Here is a 22774-nt window from a genome sequence, read left to right as displayed (position 1 = left end):
TTTTTACACTTTTTTAGATACATTTTATGCTACTTTACACTTCTACTCCACTCCATTTCAGAGGAAATGTTGTACCTTTTACTCCACTACATTCATTAACAAATAAAATAGCACACATTGTTGTACATTAAGATACAAAGCAGTATATAGAGTACATAAAATTAGCCCCACCTTTAGCAGCTGCAACATTAAAATGATATTAATGTGAATCTATCGATAGTTAAAATCATATACAGTAATATTCTGAAATGAGCCATTCTGCATACTACATACTATATGCATTTTGTTGATATTTTTGTACTTTTCCTTAAGTAACATTTTGAATGCAGGACTTTTACTTTTTACAGTGAGTGAGTGTGTTGCTACTTTTACTTATGTAAAAGCTCTGAGTACTTCTTCCACCACTGGCTAATTTAGAGCTTCATAGAAAATGTCCAAGACATGTTCCAGTAGATCATAGGCTGCATGTTACATTATTCTATCCTTTTTTTTAAATGACATGTTTCAATATATCCTCTAAAAATAGGATAGGCCCATAAACATATATCTTTTCTGCACTACAGTTCTGTTCATACCTGTTTCAACAGTCTACTGCATGTTTACATTGTTTACATCATATACACCCGTTCACATGTCTGCTTACATCTGATACACGCATGTCTTTCTACATCTCACGCAGACGATGTCCTCCGTATCTAACCTGTACTAACACACTAACATCCTGACACTTATTCTACCTGTACTGACACACTAGCATCCTGACACTTATTCTTCTTTTACACTTTATTCTTGTTGTTAGGTTAAAATGTTTTTGTATAGTTGCACTGTCGTTATTTGCTGCTCTGTGTGCCCTGAATTGCCCCCCGGGGACAAATAACGTTTTTTGAATTGAATTGAATTGAATTGAATACACTACATTTAAAGAATGGATGGTGTTTACAAAAACTAAATATGAATTATCATTTAATGAATCAATTGAATAATTTGAATTGTCATCATGAAACAAAAACAAAGATCAGCCTGTTGGTCTGTTTCACAGCCATAGTGTTGTGCTCTCAACATCCTCAAATATTGACTAACACCGACAGGATAAGCAGGTTACCTATTATTCAGGGTGTGGCCTGGTCCAAAATATACAGTCTGACTATGTTGACAGGCGGGTGTTCTCATCCCTGCTCTCCGCTGATGATTGTTCTTGGCAGTCATTAATAGTCTGCCACTGGGTTGTGCTCACTGAAGTCACTCCTCCTGTTTTCATTTCCCTGATATACTTAATCCTGTACCTGCTCTCATTTTTATTTCCTCTTCTGTCAGAAAGTGTCCTTGGTGGATTGCGTGCCTGGAAAACGGTATAATACTACAAGCAGAAAGACAACTCGACTTTCAGGTAAAACAACATAACTTTGAGCTTTAAGCTAGTGTTTGGTTGTAATGAAAAGCTAATTATCCGTTGATCTTTAAACTAATTTTGTATTTCTATGTTGTTTTTGTAATTGGTATAAAAGTGTAACACATTAGCTTCCAGCAGTACATTAGACCTTCTTTTAGTTGAATCTCTTTCTTTTCCCACTGGACAACCAACTGACACAACATACATGTAGGTGCAACTGTTAAACCGCGTTCACCAACATGAATCTGTCTCAACACACCTTGTTTTGCTATCTGCTCTCCCCCCTTTTCATTCAACCTTCAGAGCATCCATCCCTCTCAAGATGTCCAACCAACCCAGCCAAAACCACGATGAAGAGGCCTACGTGGCCCTGATGAGGGGCTTTAGAGAGCTAAACCTCTGTGGCCCCTGTGTTCCCAGTGACCTGTTGCTTACTGGAGACCATGCCTTTCCTTTAGCAATGAACAGCCGAGGCCAGGCTCTGATGGCAGCCTCTTTGTACGGCTGTGGACGGATTGTGGTCCTGGGACATGAGGACTACTTAATGGCCTTTCCTGCTCTGGTAGCGAACGCTCTGACCTGGCTCAGAGGAGATGGATCCGACAACCTGTCTGTTGGGGTCCAAAATAACATCAAGGCGGTCGCTGATAACCTCGGCAAATCCAGCTTCCAGGCCAAAGTTGTGGGGGGCTTTAGTAACAATCTGGGGGTTGGTGTGTATGTGACAGATGCCTACAGCGTGGGAGCAGACCTGAAGGACCTGGTAGCATTTATGAAAGCCGGAGGAGGAGTGCTGATAGCAGGGCAGGCATGGAGCTGGGCTAAAAAGCACCCTAAGGAGAACACACTGCTTCAGTTTGAGGGGAATAAGGTTTGTGGTGTGGCAGGGATCTACTTCTCAGATCATCAGGGTGAGGCGGAGTGCCTGCCTGTCTACCCAAAGATCCCAACCTCCTGGATGGCAGTCTCGTGAGTATATATCGTACTTCAATTTAATGCACATTAAGAAAGGTTCCACTTTCCAAAACAACTTTTAATCTGAAATGATCCACATATTTTGCCCTCCCATTGATATAATATAACAAATATATATTAAGTATTATATTATATTGTAATTTGTAATATAAAAACGTTATGTCAAAGCTGTTTGTCAAAATACTTCTTTGTCAGGGTTTGTTTGGGGCCTGGTGGTTGAGACACCCTATAACTGCGGTCTCCCAGTTAGATTCGGGCTATACACCAATGTTTTTCCTGCCAAAATATTCAAAATAAAGAAACTCACAGAAAAAGAAAAACAATTGTAATAGAAAAACAACTATACTAATCATAAATATAATACATAACATATGCGTTTTATGGTTTTTATTAGACTTTCATAAAGAAACAAAATCAGCCAATCAAATCAAAAATCTTATGTGAGTTATACACCTAATTGATAGATGTAACCACATAGTTAAGCGTTCCCTTTTCTCTTACCCCTTTCAAATACAGACTCGGAAAGGATTTCAAGGATGACTTGGAGTTCTTACTCAAGGGGGTTTCAGAGTTTGTCCTGGGTGGAACATTAGCTTCTGAACTTCTGGTCCACGGCCCGCTGGCCTTCCCCATTGGTACCACCACGGATGGACGGGCGTTCTTGGCTGGAGCCTACTATGGGCAGGGACGTGTCATTGTGACTACACATGAAGGACTTCTTGGACGAGAGGTACCGTTTACATTAAACTCACAATCTCATTAAAGAACTGGCTCATGTAGTCTACACATAAAAGGCATCATGTCATACATCATACGATGTCATTTAGACATAAAATTATAACTGTACTTTCTCTATTTATTTGGTTAAATATAAAAATCTGATCACGAGCAGTTGGATGTCTGCAGTGTGCTCAATAATGAGATGTGTGTTGATCTGCCAAATCTTTTTATGTGATTAACAAACTACTGCCTTTCCTGTAATAACTGCCTTTATCACAGAACCTGGCTCCATTTTGGAACAATGCCCTTCATTGGCTGGATGAAGGCCGGCAAGGGGTCGTCGGTATAGGGCACAGTCATGCCCTCAAAAATCTCAGCAACTCAGGGTTACAGTCGGAGAAGACTAACTTCAAGGAAGACCTGAGTGTATTTGTGTGTACAGCGTACAGCGATAGTCAAGCAGAGGAGATCCGAAACTTTGTGGCAGAGGGAGGAGGCCTGCTGATTGGAGGACATGCCTGGAACTGGGCGCAGAGACACCGTGGGAAAAATGAACTGATTGATTTCCCAGGTATGATAATGCACCACCAGAGTTCTATTAAATACTGCCCTGTCCATGCCATGATAATACGATATAATGCTGTGCATGTTCCAGGTGTAACTGTCTAAATGTTCATCATGCTGGTGTGATAATGTACGTATGAAAAAGGAAGTCTGCACACCGAATTTAGCTCCCAGTACTACCCCAACCCAACAGGGGTTTCATCAGGCAAATCACTCACACCTCATAGCTAAAATAAAGCAAAAACAACAGCAAGACAGTTCTCAGACACTATACTAGAGTGCTGAAAAGAATCACAAAAAATGCTTTTTATATCAAATTCCTTTCTTAGACAATTGAAGTACATAAATACTCTTAAATAAATAAATACTACATTTTGACCAGCTTGTTTTAAATGAGCAGCTACAGGGTTACTTCATCCCCAGTTCTGATCTAAAACATGCGTGGTGCTACATATAATGGTAGTACGTATGGTGTTTGGATGGCTGAAACAGTTACATTTGTGAGTGTAAATCCATTGGTTGCAGCCACCACATCTGTAATTGTCCTCTGGCTGGAACATCCAACTTCAACAATCCTAAAATATCATTCATTGATGGGACGTTTCAAAATGAGCCTAGGGGCTTCTGTAAAAAACTCTCCTCAACAACATGCCAGTGTTTCTGGATGACATTTGTAAACTGTGAACCAAGTGGAGAATATTTTGTGCAAAACATAGAAAAGGACTTTGAATTTTTTTTGTTCTTATTTGACTAGAGACATTCAAATTGTCTCCAGTCAAATGAGAACATTAAAAGCTCAAAGTGATTTTCCCACATGTTGCACACAACATCCTCCACTCTCACGGTTTGAGAGTGTCACCCAGAAACATCTGCTCATTGAATTTAGCCTCAGAGGCTGCAGAAAAAAGGAGCTGGTACTGGCTGGATAATTTAAAGTGAAACTAGATGTTTACCGGAGGAAGAATACATTTGCAAATAAGCCAAAGTGCTGAGCGGAAAGGCTGAAGCACTGGGCAATAAAAGATCAACTGTAGAGTGGGCTTCTTGGGGAACTAGGTGGTCCTGGTCCAGATGATATGGCTTAGTTGGATCCAGGTTCCATGTTGGCTCGAAGATGCTAAGCCAAAAGCCCACAGGCACAGACCAATCACAAGAAGCCAATGTGACCTGCTGCTTTTAATGGTTGCTAGACTTTGCAGGGATTTCCTCACAGCATTTAAAAACAACACCAACACAGCCCCTTGTGCTGTTCTTACACAGGGAGGTTAGTTTACTGTGCAAGTGTAGAGAAATGAGAGAGTGGTCTACAAAGGGTCTGGGGAATTAGTGACTCAGGTAATCTGAACAATGGAAGACGGCAATTTAGTGGTTATCCAAACAGGACACCCAAGTCCGATGAGCTCTCTGGCTGATTTACCATAGGCGTGGCCTGAGAAACAGACCCAACAAGAAGCCTATGTTCGGTGACTGGGCAGACAAGACACAAAGAGGGAATGTGCATTATATATAGGCTGGTGCGGATTTGTTGTAAGGTTCTGTACTTAGACAGCAGGCACACAAATTATGGTAATTCATCATGAACTGCAGCTGGTGAGGAAATCAGTCATTCACTGAGAACATCATGGCAGCAGGTCGGACACAAAAGAAAATATGCAGAGGCAGAAGTGGTGTTGGGATGTTACAAAACAAAAACATAGTTCTTATTAACAGGCTACAGCTTTATATATATTTATATATATGTAGGAAGCCTACCTGAATCAAAATGTTCATATAACCGACCCAGTCCCAACCTAAACATAGTAGTTTCAACAATAAAACACAGGAGATCAAATCAGGTTTGCTCAAATGTCTTTCAGGGAACAAGATCCTGAACCCAATGGGCTTGAGCGTGTTGAGGTCAATTATCAGAGGAGGTTCATACAAGGCCCCTGTGCCCAGTGAGGCCATCAAAGACACCTACTACTTCCGCCACCTTCTACACCGATTCGCTGGTCATGTCACCCAGGGGGAGGACCTTAACAAGCATGAGCAGGAATGCCTTAAAAAGCTGGGCCAGGACTGCGCCACCTACTTGCACATGAAGGCTCATGACTGCTCCTCCTATACACAGGTGGTGTCCACCCTCACTGACATTGTGAAGCAGTCAGGCATGCCTCAGGTCAGTAGACAAAAACACTTGAAAGCTTTATACAACATTACAATAGAGCAGCTCTAATCTGGCAAACAGTCAGATGTGTTGTAACAACATCTTTGATGATTCATTTTCTTTCAAGGTGTGTGACACCTGCCCAGTGAAGACTCCCAAAGATCACCTACTCCTCAGTGTGGCTGCAGAGGTATATAAGGTGTCCCCAGATCCTGATGCCCTCCTGCCCTACCTCATCAAGCATAACCCATTGATGCCAGTTGTGCATGACCACAAGATCAAGATTGATGCTAACACAGAAGGTAAGACCTCATTGTTGTGGACAAATATTAATTAAACTTCCAAACAGTGTGTGCACATTTGTGATTAACTGTGTTTTGTTGACATTATTAACTGCACAACTAAATTCAGTGTTTGTATTATTACATTGTGTTAATCTACAGACCTCACTGTTAAGAAGGAGAAAGGTGAAATGTGTGTGTTGAAAACATCTTAATTAGTATGAGTATAATCTTCGCTGCTTTTTGTGTACTGATCGTGCGTGTGCGTGTGTTTGTGTGTGTCAGGAAGGGAGGAGTGGATCAGTACAGGTCTCTACCTCTCTCCTGGTATGAAGACCTACATTGCCATGCCAGAAGAGATGGTCAACAAGGGATGGCAGGTGTTGTACACAAAATTGAGTTCATTATAGTTTTTTTTAACGAGGTCTATTCCAACCCGTGCATGCCCCAGAAGCAACTAACCTTAACATTTTCACCCCAAGAGGTGGTCCAGCCCCACCCTCAACATGTAACTTAATCTTACGCCATGGCGCAGCAAAATTAAGAGGAAACTATTTTGTGGCAGATAAGTAATTTAGCAAGTAATTTAGTCCTCTCAGGTCATTAAGTCTTTGAAGGTTCTACCAGTCATTACCATTTTCCCCTTTCCAGCATGTGTTCCTTTTTATTTATAGTTCACTGTATACTCACAATCAGTGACACCTGTTCCATGTCTTCCTCAGATCCAGATAGGTTGTCAAACAGACCATCTCAGATCTGAAGTGCTGAAGAGAGCACCACGTGTTCATGAGCGGTTCCTTGTAACCTCAGAGATGATGCAGGTGTGGAACCTGTGGGGGGGACTCATCTACCTGGTGGCACCACCGAAAACACAAGCGGAGGGGCTGGAGGTCACAGTGCAGATGGCCGTACCTGCACCATACTATAAATCTGGTTAGTCTGTGGTGGGCGACACTGTGGTTTGTGTCTGCCAAGAGTGTATCCCATATATTGTATATAAAGATGGACATGTATCCGCTTCCTCCACCGTACACAAGTTAAACCAAAATATTCTGGATATGGGGCCACCATGTTTGCCTTTACTATGGGGAGCCATCAAGCGTCCATCTATAAAGGTTATGGTGTATCGTCTTTGGTTTGTTTTGGGATTCAGGACAGTGTAAAAATCAGTCAATCAATATATCTGTAACATGAAATCATACAGTATACAATTTCAGTGAAACGACAGTTCTTTCAATTGTACATTGAAGAAAGTTTAAAGTTTTATGACTAAAATGTGCAAAATAATTGTGTGAGAAAGAATTCATTGCTTAGTTTTGAGTACATTCATCCTTTTGTTCTTTTCAGGCGTGACGACACCAGCTGAGTGGTCGTTGCTGCGCACAGCTCCCTCACCCTGGGCAGAGTTGGAGTTTGACAACATCATCCTTACCGTACCGTCAGACGCTGTTCGGAGCCTGGATCGCCCTGACGAGCTGGCAGCGTTCTGGGATGAAATTATGAGGGCCATCGCTGACCTCTCTGTCGTTCCACACAAATTTCCACGCAAAGAACGCTTTGTAGCAGATGTGCAGATTTCCCACGGTGAGTCATAGCTTTTTTTTAAAACACACTGTATTTGGCTTTGACTCTCTATGGCTGTTTATTTTTTGAGACCCAGATAGATGGAGCCTATCAGAACTCACGCTGAGTGAGAGGCAGGATATGCCATGGACAGGTCACCAGTCCGTCATAGATCTAATACACACAGTCTACGTCAACGGGCAATTTTGAGCTTTTGATTCATCAAAACTGTATGTTATACATTGTTGTATACTGTTTCCTATCTTTGTTAGCTGCTTGCTCAGTGCAAAAGAAAGTTGTTCATACTATATACAGTTGCATACAGTATATATCAGAAGACAGTGGTCGCATACTTCATTATGACATTGTGTGCGATTTAAAAAATGCAAGTCGTTTTGAAATTGCTAATTGAATGAGGGGTTTTGTTTACCTTGCACAGCAGCTGAATTCATGTGAGAACGCAGGATCTTGCGACGCTCATTGGTTCACATGTCCCATGAGCTACTTGTAGTTTAGGGGCATGTTTTAAGGCCCTGCCCTTTTTCAAACGGTTTCCAATGACGGCTTCTCCGATGGTTCTGTTAAACAAACAATCTGTTGAGTCAGGTTAGAGCCTTGGAACAACACATGCTAACGTGGCTTGCATTTTGTGCTTTGCTCTGATTGCACGACTTGCACTACAATACATAGTACTACACCGTTTCTCTTCCTAACACTGTTTATTTTTCTGATTTTTCCGCATTCAGGTTTCATGCATGCGGGTTATCCTATCATGACACATAAAACATCAGCAGCTGGGATGGTCAACGCTGCCAACACTAGGGGCAAGGGTATGTGGGGCGCCATTCATGAACTGGGACACAACCAACAGAGAGGGTGCTGGGAATTCCCTCACCACACCACAGAGTGCACATGCAACCTGTGGTCAGTGTATGTGCATGAAGAGGTGTTTGGGATCAACAGATCAAAGGTGGAGTAAATACGACAACTCTGTTTAGAAAATCATTTGGTTTTTCACTTGGATTCCATCCTTTTACATCACATCATTTCATCTTATTCAATGCAGGCCCATCCAGCTATTTCTGAAGCAAAGCGAAAAAGTCGAGCAGAGGCCTATGCTAAGGGGGGCAAGAAACTCAGCAGCTGGAGCATGTGGACGGCCCTGGAGACATACTTGCAGGTGAGACAGAATCACTGTATAATGCACTCTGTAGAGACACTGTACCAGGATTACAGGAGTCAGCATTTAAACACAATTGCACCCTTTCCAGGGCAAAATACTCCCTGAAATTGTTATTCTGGGTGCAAACCTTTATTTGTCAAGTTGTAATGTAATTTGTAAGAAAATGCTTTACATCAGTGTTTCCCAATTTTTTATTTTCTTTAAAAAGACAAACCGTTGCGACCCGATTCACAATAAACTGTAAACTGTGAATATGTGCATAAATGAACATTCATCGACATTATATACTGCTATTGCCAATGAAATTTACAGCACAGTCCCTTAAAAGTGCAGAAATAATTTAATATTAAAAGCATCAAATAGAATAGACTCGACCTTTAAAAGACACATTCAAAAGGAAAAGCTTACACACCATGCACGCACACCCACACACACACACACACACACACACACACACACACACACACACACACACACACACACACACACACACACACACACACACACTGACACACACACATACACACACACACACACCGTAGCATCTTAAGGAGACAAAACAAAAAACAGTAGATTGCAGAGACCCTGAGCATCATGTACCACCATAGGTAAAGGTATTTGCGGTGTTAAGCACTGATATAGCTAACAGCTGTTGTTGAGCTCAAAATGAATTGACAGGCCTATTCCCAAACAGTGACTAAAGATATCTCACATGATTGATGAGTGATGACCAAATACCTGCTAATCAACGAATGTTGAAACTACAATTGTTTTTCGAGTGATGGCGGTGTTTTTCAGAATCAGAAATACTTTAATAATCCCAGGGGGAAATTGTTTGATCCGCTCTTACCCAATCACAGACGTTATCCTGTACCAAATTTGCTGTTGACAGTCGAAATCCCTGTGTGGACCATGAATGGAGTGTGAATGGTGGCTGGAGAGGTGCCAGTTCATCTCCTGGGCACTGCCGAGGTGCTGTTGAGCAAGGCACCGACCAACTTCTCGGGGCACTGGTCACTGGCAGCCCCCTCGCTCTAACATCTCTCCATTAATTGCTATATATAGGTCCTGTTTGTGCATGTGTTTGTATTTCGGGCCCGTGTGTGTGTAACATGAAAAATAATAATAGTGAAAAAATTGAATTTCCCCGTTGTGGGACTAAAACAGTGTAAGATAGAAAATAACATAATAATACTAAACTTGTTTGGGCTCTACCAGCTTTGAACCCTAATAAGACTGAAAGTTTAAGCCCCATTTTAGCCAGTGAGGCTTGAATGCTGTTTACACACCAAAGCAAAAATATTGAATGAAAAATGAAGACAACACTGCTCTTTTTCACCCTCCATGCAGCTCCAGGAGAAGTTTGGCTGGGATGCCTTAAAGAAGGTGTTTGCTGCGTACCACAAGATGAGCAGTTTTCCAAAGAACAACCCAGGAAAGATGAACCTGTATGCTGAGACTTTCTCCCAGACCGTGGGGATGAACCTCACTGGATTCTTCAAGTCCTGGAGCTGGCCCATAGAAGCAGCCACCGAGGAGAAACTCTCCAAGCTGCCTCCCTGGAGTGACCACCCCATGGTCCAGTACGACTGAACTTCAGACTGCAGCTGATTGAAAGTGCAGAGAGATGGGTTTGATAAGTACCAGATTCTTGACATTGAGTATTTAGTGGGTAATTAGGTTAACTGACTTTGTTGTTGTATTTTGAGCATATTTATATCAGTATTTTATTAAAAAAAGAAACAGGAGTTACATAGTTGAGAAGCACCATTTAAAAACAGGGTGACCATGCGTCCTGGAAAAAAAAACGGAAATCAGTTAACTCATTTTCCAGTCATGGAAAACACATGGAAATTGAGAGGAAAAGTCAAAATGATTTCAACATTCTCCGATTTTCCTTTATCTGGGAATGAACTACTAAGCTATGAGAGCTCCCCCAAAACAGATAACATTGTCATCTGAAAGGGCCAAGGTTACGTGCAAGATCATTTTCACACTAAAGTGGTTGTGTTAGTTTCTGGACAATAATATTTTGAATAGGCTGGTTTGTTATCTTATGTTCTGTTTTCGAGCAGCCAAGACGAATTGATTTTCTGTAAAACTGCTGTTTTATCTGGGTGATCTACTCTAGTTTACGATTTTTCTTTCGGGGCTAAATTAAGTGACATTGGATCGGTGCAGAGCTACATACTTGCTGCTACTCGATCCAGCGTTTTAGGCAGTATCAGAGGTTTGATGTCCTGGTATCTGTATTGAAACTAGTCCAAAACCACCGCCGCTGAATGGTGCACATCAAAACAGCCTGATTTTCATTTATAGATTTGCTTTTAGGGTGCTATTTATTTTTTGAGTCTTTTGGGGGGAAAGGGTTTTCTTTAAGGGTCATAATAACACTAATTATCTTAGAGATGTGTGATTAGTCAGCTTTCTCTGGTGCATCATTTGCTGTGATGCTCCATCTTAACATTATACTGTAAGTCAGTCAGACTTTATAAGATGGACACGTCTTTAATTTCACTGCAATGATATTTGCCTTTACTGTCAATGGAAAATACACTAATAAACATTCACTTCACCCCTCGGCTACTTCTTTTCATGTATCCATTTGTGTATTGAATGAGACGAGTAGTAATGGATGCATTAGTTTAAAATACATGGTCTAATACACCATGTTCACATAGGGACCTGAATATGTGGGTAGTATAACATTGAAGTGATATGAATAATAGTTTTTCGAGGTTTTACAACTTTATTATGAAATTTAAGTACAAACCCACCTGAACATTTTCTTTCATTGTTCCCTCTGCTTAACTTTTATGCCCTGCAGTTGTAAAACAGCTCCCCTACTGGTTGGTTGGAGAACTGCTGGGTGAGAGCTTCGTGGAGATGGAGAGAGAGAGAGAGATGAAAAGTAAATCTGGGAGAGCATTTTTCTAGTGGTGGCTTCACCATTTTGACTATATGCTTTATTGGATTTACCAAAACATATCCCTGCTATTGTTGAGTAATGAACTGGAGGCAGAGTCAGCCACAATGGTCCAAATGCAGCTATTGCAGCAGCTGGGTTAAGAATAAGAGAATACATTTTCTAAGATAGAGCCTATCATTTAAGTGAAACACCACCATAAAAAAAGATTTCCAATATGTTATTTCCATGACTTATAAGTTATATCAATATTTGTGAATAAAAAAAAAAGAAAATTGAAAATGTTTGGGGTCTTTTATGTCACATTTTCCTTATGAATTGCTCTAAATATAAGGTGACTAAAAAGGACACCATATTTTGAGTGTTGAGTCCTGCAAGAACCTCCACAATTTTTACTGGATCACATCCCAAACCTGAGATTTGCACCCAGAGTTGTTCTTGTTTAAAATACCGTAGAGCAGGAATAACGTATGCATTTTGAAAAAGGCAGCAGTTCCCCTTTAACCCCAGCACGTGTTCTTCACCCTTCACAAACACGATCTAATCCTGCAATAGCAAGGTTGTTTTCTTGACATCACACAATTATTATTTAATGATCACAATGTTTTTTGGTGTAACAAACTTCTTCTTGTGATCACAGAATGATTGTTTTTGTTCATTCAGAATAACAGAAGTCATCTGAATAAACAGATATCAGAGTTAAGGAATGATACTAATTGTGATGGCCCTAACCGAATAATTTATATAATTTGATTTAATTTCCTTTTGAATCAAAGATTGCAAATTTGTTAGCACAACCTGGTCGGTTCCATACAGTGTAGCAAGTGCTTGTCCAGCTGTGCACTTCTGTAGCCCAATTATCAGGAGCCAGTTAGCCAACAGGCTGAGCTCCAAGATAGGAAGAGCAGGTTTTTCAAGGTTTTGAGCACAATAGACAGAAAAGAATGTTAATTGTGGGACCAGAAGTAAATCAGGCGACTGGAGAGGTAATGGGGGAGATGGTGTTCAATGACCAAAGTGATGAAATTCTTCTGTTGGGAGAAAATTCTGGGAAGTGTTTATTGAGCTTAAGAAATTGGATCTATTCTTTTTTGGTTTTGAGGGAGTTATTTGTCCATGGTATTTATCCTTGGACTCATTTAGATGTTAGGCGCATTTCCATTAGGGAAAAAAATGGGCGCTCGGAAAGTTTCAGAGCTCTGCCTCACAAATGGCCGTTCACTCACCGTGTTTCCATCACAAAAAAAGGCCAGAGAGGGATTTACGAGACTGCGGAGGTGACGTATCACTCTGAATAGGTTCGGCGAGATAGACCTGCCTCATTCCAGGTATTTGACCATAGTGGAAACGCACCTTCTGTTCCAGTTCAAGTTAGTAGATCAGGCTCATACAGGCACAAAAGTTTTACCTACAGCAGAATAAAAGCTATTAGTAGTCTTTGGATATTCCATATGAGACGAATTTTAACTTTGCCTCATTAATTAAGGATTAACTTGATCCTTTGAGTGCAGGGATGATATCTGACTTAATGCCAATTCAGCACCTGCGATGCCATGGCTTTGGGGAATTCTTTTGTGGCAATATGATATCAGAAATGTTTAATGTTAGCTTTGGAATTAATGCACACATGTGACAGGCAATTACGACTGGACAAACAGGTTTATTATACAAGCAAAGGCAGGTTCTGTGTTTAAACTGACACGTGTAAGCTACAAAGAATATCGGAAGGAAGGTTTATGTCCAGTGACGTGTGATCTGTCTGTACATTTTAGCCTGGGGCTTGTTTAACCTTTTTCCACTGAAGCAGTCCCTCCTGCTGCTGTTCTGTAGCAGAGCTACGAGCGGAAAGACAACTTGACTTTCAGGTAAAAACATAACTTTCTGCTTTATGTTGCTTTTTGTTTGTGATCAAAATAAGCTTTAATCCATACTTTTCCTTTGAAGCTAAAGTTGTAGATTTAGATTTTGTACTAACTTTATTCTTGCATGATGTGTAAAATAAACAGTGGGCCATCCGTAGTACTTTTTATTTACATCTGACTCAGCACAGCTTTCTTTTCTCCTCCTCCAATCTTCAGATCATCCATCCTTCTCACCATGTCTAACCAGCCCGTCCAAACCGACCATAAAGAGGCCTATATGATCCTGGTGAGAGGCTTGAAAGAGCTGGACCTCTGTGGCCCCTGTGTTCCCAGTGACCTGTTGCTAACTGGAGACAATGCCTTTCCTTTAGCAATGAACAGCCAGGGCCAGGTCCTGATGGCAGCATCTTTGTACGGCCGTGGAAGAATTGTGGTCCTGGGGCATGAAAGCTACCTGACCGCCTTTCCAGCTCTGGTAGAAAACGCTCTGTCTTGGCTGATAGAAGATGGATCTGACAATCTGTCTGTTGGGGTCCAAAAAAACATCCAGGCAGTTGCTGATAACCTCAGCCAAACCATTTTCAAGGCCAAAGTTGTGGGGGGCTTTAGCAACAATCTAGAGGTTGGTGTGTATGTGACCGATGCCTACAGCGTCGGCATGGATGTCAAAGACTTGGTAGCATTTATGAAAGCCGGAGGAGGAGTGCTGATAGCGGGGCAGGCATGGAGCTGGGCGGAAATGTACCCAAAGGAGAACACACTGCTTCAGTTTGAGGGGAATAAGGTTTGTGGTGTAGCAGGGATCTACTTCTCTGAGCATCAGGGTGAGGCGGAGATCCTGCCTGTCTACCCAGAGATCCCATCCTCCTGGATGGCTGTAAGGTCAGTATATACTTTTTTATTGCACATCTGAACAGGTTCCAAGATGCGAAAGGGAAGCTTTTTTTAAATTTCTCTTGTTCAAGTTCAATTAAGAACATGAATGTAACATAACAAGAGGATGAGAGTCTACAGCCATGCTAACAGCTGTGTGAAGCTGTATTTAGGTGCTTTGATGACGTGATAACATGCTGATGTTCATGTATCATGTTTGTGAAGCATCTTAGCATGGTAACAATTTTACTTATTAGCAGTAAACACAAAGAACAGCTGTGCGTGTTATGAATGTCATTCATTTTGCAGGCATTTAGTCGTCACTTAAAGCATTTCAATCACGAGAGACCTCATCTGAGTGAACATTAAATAAAAAGATGCTAATGAGAAGAGTCTGTGTCTAGCCCCCCCCCCCCCCAGGGACAGGGATTTAAAGGCACAAATAGAGGCACATAAGCTCGATGGCATAGGTGTAAAAGTTCAAGCAGAAGTAAAACAGTCCACAGATTATCAGGGATGGGTGCAAGAAAAAGGTGAAGCACGCAGATACAGATTCTAATTGATCATCCAGCTTTATGATGTAGTTTCCTGGCCTTGAGGGGAAAGCAGCATCACTATATATTTTATTTACAAAGCCATGTGTATACTCCCTTCACATCTGTGTAATCTCCTCTCACTCACCAGCAACTGCAAAGATCTTTGCACCACTAGTTGACGCCTAGAACAGCTTTCTCCTATTTTGTCCCCTGGTCATGGAATAACCTTCAGAACAGGCTCCAGCTTTTTGATTCTGTCTCCCTGTGAGAGTTTAAAGCTCTGAACTACCACTACTATTATGTTTGTATTATTCAATTAGGGGGTGATGGGGCAGTGTTTGGTTTTCTGTTGTTTTGGTATAATATTCCCACTGTGCTCCAGTCAGTTAACATGAGACAGGTGTGGACAATGTGTGGTGGAAGAGGCAGACAGTTGTCAAACATTAAGCATGTTGAATGTGTGTTTAAACAATATTTTATTCAGATAAATCATGAGCCATTTATTATTAATCTAGCCTGACAAGCGAACAATTTAACTCAAACGTGAGTAAGCCAAATAACTTGAAAGATAACGTGTTGGAAATGTCAGTATGAAAGCATCTAAAGTGGCTCTTAGAGGCCAAAGGAAGCCACGACGTAACAGAAAAATTCTATAACGTGTCTCTCATATTTGGCATGTCTCTCTCTCTCCCACTCCTTTTCCCCTTTGCAGATTTAGAGTTAGAAAAGATTTTAAGGACGACTTGGAGTTCTTACTCCAGGGGGTGTCAGAGTTTGACCTCATGGAGGGGGTAGCATCCTCTGAGGTTCTGGTCCACGGCCCACTAGCCTTCCCCATCGGAACCACCGAAGATGGACGAGTGTTCTTGGCAGGAGCCTACTATGGGCAGGGACGGGTTGTTGTGATCTCACATGAAGGACTTCTGGGACATGAGGTGAGGTCTGAAAAACAGAAATAAGGCCTTCTTCATTATTATATCTAGAACACTAGATAAGGGAATAAAAGTGTTGATCCCTCTGGTAGAGTTTGAACCAGAGGGATGAACAGACAGACAAGGAGAGTATAGACACCTTTCTAAAACAATAATGTTTTATATAATTTAATATAGTAAATGATATTATAACAAATTATATTAAAAAACAACGGTGGTGTAGTGGTTAGCACTGTCGCCTCACAGCGAGAAGGTTCCAGGTTTGCATCCCGTTCTGGGCCTTTCTGTGTGGAGTTTGCATGTTCTCCCCGTGTGTGCGTGGGTTTCCTCCAGGTTCTCCGGTTTCCTCCCACAATCCAAAGACGTGCACGTGTTAGGTTCATTGATGACTCTACAAAATTGCCCTTAGGTGTGAATGGTTGTCTGTCTCTGTTCGTCTCTATGTGCCCTGTGATAGACTGGTGTCCTGTCCAGGGTGTACCCCGCCTCACGCCCGATGTCAGCTGGGATCAGCTCCAGCCCCCCGCGACCCCGACCCCGGGATAAGCGGTTGAAGATGAATGAATGAACAAGGGAATTTGTATTGTGAATGAAATACTTAATAAATTAAGTCACTCTTTAAAATATATGCAAATATCCTGTCGGCCAATATTGCAAGAATAGATGTTTTGCAGTTGGCTATCTGTAGTGTGCAAAATGATTAAACATAATAACCCACAGAAGAGGGAGCCAGAGTGCATGCATACAGGCAAAATACTCAGATGCAAGACAAAACAATACTGCAGAGCGGCGGTCTGCACACAGTTAGGCTCCACATAAATAATGTACTTCTCTTTCACATGAAGGCAACATTTTCTAGATCTAAAAAATCTTTCTCAGGCGAAATATTTGCTAAATATGCCAAATGTTTCTTAATGTGCTTTTCTTTTTCTTTCATTCTTGAATATACCTTCGTCACAGGCACTGGCTCCATTTTGGGACAATGCCATTCATTGGTTGGACAAAGGCCAGAATGGGGTCGTTGGCGTAGTTCCAGGTCTCAATCAAGCCTTCAAGCTTTTCAGCAAATTGGAGTTTAATTGCAAGACGACACACTTTAGAGGAGACCTGAGTGTGTTTGTGTGTACAGCGTATAGTGATAAACATATAGAGGAAATCCAAGACTTTGTGGCAGAAGGAGGAGGCCTGCTGATTGGTGGACATGCCTGGTACTGGGCACAGACACACAGTAGGAAAAACGTACTGACTGATTTCACAGGTATGACAATGCACCGTTTTTAACTCCCGTCCATGGTACTATAATATGTATTTATTTATGTCATCTGATATGGGAACATGTATAATATTAAACATTAATGTCACTGTACCAGTGTGAGCTTAAATGAATCACATTTTAACCTGCACAGGCATGAAAAAAGCAGGTTCAAGTTCACATTTAAGGGCTCAGTAATCTTCAAATAAAGTTCTTATCAGATTGTGTACAACATCTGAAACCTCCTTTTCCAGCTCCAGAGTCAGGGCCAGTCGGGTCAGGGAAATGGCCCTTCATGCTAGGTGCATGTGCTTCCTTTCTATCTATTATCTATTAGAGCCAGAGTATACTTTAATGGGAGGGCTAGCACCCCCCCCAAAAAAACCCACACAAAGGCAGAGGCAGAAATGATCTTTACCATTAAAGGAATATGCATACTGACTAAGCAAGCAAATGTGCTACAAAAAGATAAACAGGCAGCTGAGCTTAAAATAAAACACCGGAACTAACTCACAGATAAGACAAACCACACACACTGGCGAAGACCCATCTTGACAAAAAGAAGGTCAATTATTTGCATAAACCATCCTTTGTACCAGACACGCACAAACACGACAGTCAACCCCTATCCAAAACTCTAAACTATGCCTCACAAGTCAATTCAAATTTTTGTTTTTTGTTCTTGCATCATCTTCCAGGAAACAAGATCCTGAACAAAATGGGTCTGAGCCTGCTGGAGAAGATAATATGGGAAGGTTCCTACGAATCCTCTGTGCCCAGCCAAGCCATTAAAGACACATATCACTTCCGTCACCTTCTATACCGCTTCGCTGCTCATATCGCACAGGGGGAGCAACTTACACAGCACGAGGAGGAATGCCTTAAAAAGCTGGGCCGGGACTGCGCCGCCTACTTGCACATGAAGGCTTATGACTGCACCTCCTATACACAGGTGGTGTCCACACTCACCAACATCGTAAAGAAGTCGGGCATGCCACAGGTGGGCAGAGAGTTACTTTAAAGTCTGTGATTGTATTTGTCTTATGTACTTTGTAGAATATAGATTGAAGGGGATATAATACTAGCCACCAAACACCAAAGTGTACCATAACAATACAACCAATAGGACCATACTATGCCTGCATTGGGTCTGATGTTGTTTTCTTAGGTCCTCATACTGTGCCACCACTTATAACATTCATCGTTCATTTTCAAGGTGAGTGACAGCTGCCCTGTGAAGAGTCCCAAAGACCACCTGCTCCTCACTGTGGCAGCAGAACTTTATAAGGTGTCCCCAGATCCCGATGCCCTCCTGCCCTACCTCATCAAACATAACCCATTGATGCCAGCTGTCTTTAACAAAAGAATCAAGATTCATGCTAACACAGCAAGTAAGACCTCTCGTGTGAATGAAAGAATGATAGAATTCAAATAGCGAGCATTTGTTTTTCAGGAGTGTGATGGTTCCCCTGATGGACATAATTTATGTGCACAACGGAATACGTATATTGCAGTAATCTTTGCACTTTTGCACTGCAATTATGCTGATACTATCTGTGTGTGTGTGTGTGTGTGTGTGTGTGTGTGTGTGTGTGTGTCAGGAGGGGAGGAGTGGATCAGTACAGGTCTCTACCTCTCTCCTGGAATGAAGACCTACATGGGCATGCCAGCAGAGATTGTCAACACCGGATGGAAGGTGCACATCTCACTTAAACATCAGAGTTATGAGGGTTAAAGGGGAATTCAGGTATCTTTCAACCTTTCCCCATGTATTCCTGTGTAAGTCACTGATGGGAGGAATTTTTTTTTCTAAATGGTGCATTAGTCACCGAGAACTCTGCAGCCTGGCATCAGAGCCCTTCTCTATCAACTCAAGCAAATCAGTTACGCATATCCAAAAAAGCAAAATGAATAAAATAATACTACTTCTATGAATCATAGCTACTACCATTTATCTAGCTATCTTGTCAGCCTAACATAATGTGATTCATACAGTCAACTATATTACAAAGTATACTCTACTTTGTATAGTAGTTTGTCAAAGCAGCAACACATTTGATCTCTTTCCTCAGATCCAGATTGGTTGTCAAACAGACTACCTGACCGCTCGAGAGTTGAAGAGAGCACCACGCGTTCATGAGCGATTTCTTGTAACCTCAGAGATGATGCAGGTGTGGAATCTGTGGGGAGGACTCATCTACCTGGTGGCACCACCCACGACACAAGTGGAGGGTGTAGAGGTCACAGTGCAGATGGCCGTATCTGCATCATACTATAAATCCGGTGAGTCTGCGGTAGGTGACAATGAACATGTGTACGAGTTCAACTTTGTAATAGGATAGTGAGGATTTAAATGCAGATACAAGGCAGGCAAGGTGAGAGTCAGGATAAAAAAATGCTAAATTATGACAAAAAGTCTGCAAAGCGGAGACAAATGCCATGCATGCGCCCTCAACCAACCCCCCTATTTAAGGGGGAACTGTTGAAAGATCTGAAAAACTAGTACATACTGATCTGAAAAACAGGTGACATGACAAAGTTAGCTCCAACCAAGAATTACCCCTAAAGTACCAGTCCATGCATGTGTTATGTTGCATGTAACCATGAATATCCAAATATAATTATAGGTGAGGCAAACAAATTAAAAACTGCAGGCTTCAGCACTGCTATCTGGCATGATGAGCAGGATGAGCACTGTGTGACGGGTGACCTGGCAGAGCAGATGATCCCGTAGTGCATGTAGCTCAAAGGGTGTAGCCTACATAGGGGTGTGAGACTTTGGCATAGAAGCATTTACACATCAGTTGTGTACGGTAGATTTACCTATTGCCTAACTTCATAAGTAGTTACTATTCGTGAAACTACTAAATACTTTTTGTTTGTTTGTTTACACTCTTCCTGCCATGGTGGATGTTGTCATAGTTCAAAATAACACAACACAATTCAAATTCACTCAGGCGTATATGTACTTCTTTCTCCCCTTCAGGTGTGACCACAGCTGCTGATTGGTTGTTGCTACGCACAAATCCCTCACCTTGGGCAGAGTTGGAGTTTGACAACGTCATCCTCACTGTACCATCAGATGTTGTCCGGAGCCTGGATCGCCCGGACGAGCTGGCAGAATTGTGGGATGGCATCATGAGGGGCGTTGCAGATCTTGCTGGCAGACCACACAAATTTCCTCGTAAAGAACGTTTTGTAACTGATGTGCAGATTTCAAATGGTAAGTGTCTCTTCTGTGAAAATTATGGTTTGAATGAGAACATTTACAGCAGCACGAGCCACGATGAAGCATGTGTGCTTTGCTTTGCTTTCTTTGGGTGTCCTTGTATGATGTTGAGCTCAGTGTTTTCATTTAATATTCAAGCAAATACAGTATTAAGCAAACTGTTGAAAGTTCGTGTGAATCTATGTGAGTTAGATGTGTTTCCATCAACTGGTTTGGAGCGTAGTTTCATCAGAAGTCAGCTCTATAGGCTATGTATGGCTGTAATGTCCGTTTTATTTGTTCTTTCAAACATAGCCCATGTTTCATGCTGTCCGGCGATGAGGACACACTACGAGAATATCTAGAAACCCTAATTTTGTCAGTTTCCATACAGCTTTTCAAATTGAAAATGCATTATAATAAATGTGTGAACAGAAACACAACGACAGCGAATCGCCAATCATTTCATCATACATGAGTGTTTTTTCCATCCAGGTTGGATGCATGCAGGTTATCCTATCATGACACACAAGCAAACAGCAGCTGAGCTAGTCAGCGTTGACTTTGCTAGGAACAAACAGCTATGGGGCCCAGTCCATGAACTGGGACACAACCAACAGAGAGACTGCTGGGAATTCCCAGCACACACCACAGAGTGTACATGCAACCTGTGGTCGGTGTATGTGCATGAAGAGGTGTTGGGGATCAACAGAGCAAAGGTGGAGTAAATTTGTTCATACTTTTCTGGAATTTCAAGTAGGTACAGCTCCTTGTTTAACAATCACAACATTTCATCTTGTTCAATGGAGGCTCATCCAGAATTGACTTTAGCAAATCGAAGAAGACGAACAGAGAAGTTTGCTCAGGGAGGCAAGAAACTCAGCAAATGGTACACGTGGGTCGCCCTGGAGACATACATGCAGGTGAGAATACCATAATCACTGTAGCAACTGAAGAAACATAAATTATAAATTACTTCAAAGCATTTTTCTCAACCCCTGAAAAATATTCTCTGGTAAAATTGCAGAAAGATTTGTGTGGCTTTATCTTGTTTCTTGTTGTTTTGATGTATACCTTTTATGCCATGTGATTAAGACATGACAGTTTATTAATACGTTATAATTCAATTCAATTTCAATTCAATTCAATTTTAATTATAGTGCCAAATCATAACAAAAGTTATCTCAGGACACTTTATAGAGTAGGTATAGACCACACTCTATGACTTCTTTATGATAAACAAAGACCCAACAATTCCCCCGTAGAGTACGGTGGCAATGAAAACCTTCCCTATAACAGACAGGAACGTCAGACAGACCCAGTTCTGTGGAGGACGGACATCTGTCTTGACCGGTATATTACTCTATGTATCGTTTAAATCCCCATTTCTTTATTTTTCTTTTACCCGTTTTGACTTACCTACCTACCTACTATATATAGGTAGCCCATTCTCTGTGAGTGCTTCTATGTTCTCTGATGTGTATTCAATTAAGATTAAAGAAATACTTTGGGGGTGTGGCCGGTAGTACAGTGGTTAGAGCAGTTGCCCCATGTAAAGAGGCTGAAGGTCCTCGAGACAGCGGCTGCGGGTTCGACTCTGACTTATGGCCCTTTGCTGCATGTGCAGGGAATGGTGCAGACAGGGAATGGGGTGAGAGAGGGGGGGCCTCTCTCTCTCTCTCTCACCCCATTCCCTGTCTGTCCTATATAATAAAGCCTTGAAAAACTGACATGAAGGTAGAATTACTGTATATTACGCACTTCAGAGAAACAGTGCATTTAAACAAAACTGCACCCTTTCAAGGGCAACTAAAATCTCTGTAGCGAACCTATTTTTTAGTTTAAAGCAATGCTGTTAATTTTTTTAATCACCTTTCCCTCGACCTCTGCCTCCTTCCATGCAGCTCCAGGAGAAGTTTGGCTGGGATGCCTTAAAGAAGGTGTTTGCTGCCTACCACGAGATGAGCAACTTCCCAAAGGGCAACAATGCAAAGATGAACCTGTATGCTGTGACTTTCTCCCAGGCCGTGGAGATGAACCTGGTTGGATTCTTTAAGGCCTGGGGCTGGCCCATAGAAACAGCCACTGAGGAGAAACTCTCCAACCTGCCTCCTTGGGATGACCACCCCATGGTCCAGTACGACTGAACTCTCGTTCATTTAAAGTGTAGAGAGATGAAATACAGACAGTTTGGTTTCAGGGTCATAAGTAAAACTAGTTCTCTTAGGGATGTGGGCTGCTAAATTATTAAGCTGCATCTTTCCCTGGTACATCATTTGCTTCATTACACCATCTTAATATTATGCAGTCATGCTTTTTTAAAGATGAACACATTCAAAAAATTAGACTTAGACTTAGACTCC

The 22774-nt window shown here is 41.7% G+C and overlaps 1 protein-coding gene across 1 annotated transcript; it reads left to right on the top strand.

Moving 5' to 3' along the window:
* Positions 1-1266: 1266 nt before the first annotated feature.
* LOC310947376 (uncharacterized protein) lies at positions 1267-22558 on the top strand (the record flags this gene model as incomplete). The annotated part of the gene is made up of 23 exons (XM_083914166.1): positions 1267-1387; positions 1694-2359; positions 2882-3095; positions 3365-3656; positions 5506-5807; positions 5923-6097; positions 6362-6456; positions 6799-7009; positions 7424-7660; positions 8386-8609; positions 8706-8819; positions 10173-10411; positions 13827-14492; positions 15738-15954; positions 16912-17209; positions 17902-18203; positions 18420-18594; positions 18805-18899; positions 19276-19486; positions 20190-20666; positions 20847-21130; positions 21221-21334; positions 22316-22558. Exons 2-23 carry the CDS (start codon positions 1713-1715, stop codon positions 22556-22558), a joined length of 5832 nt encoding a protein of 1943 aa, XP_083770292.1. The 5' UTR covers positions 1267-1387; positions 1694-1712.
* Positions 22559-22774: the final 216 nt, after the last annotated feature.

This window comes from Echiichthys vipera (assembly GCF_963691815.1).
Source record: "Echiichthys vipera genome assembly, chromosome: 5".
Taxonomy (NCBI): domain Eukaryota; kingdom Metazoa; phylum Chordata; class Actinopteri; order Perciformes; family Trachinidae; genus Echiichthys; species Echiichthys vipera.
Note: the sequence above shows the minus strand (reverse complement) of the source record. Positions and strands in the feature narration are given on the sequence as shown.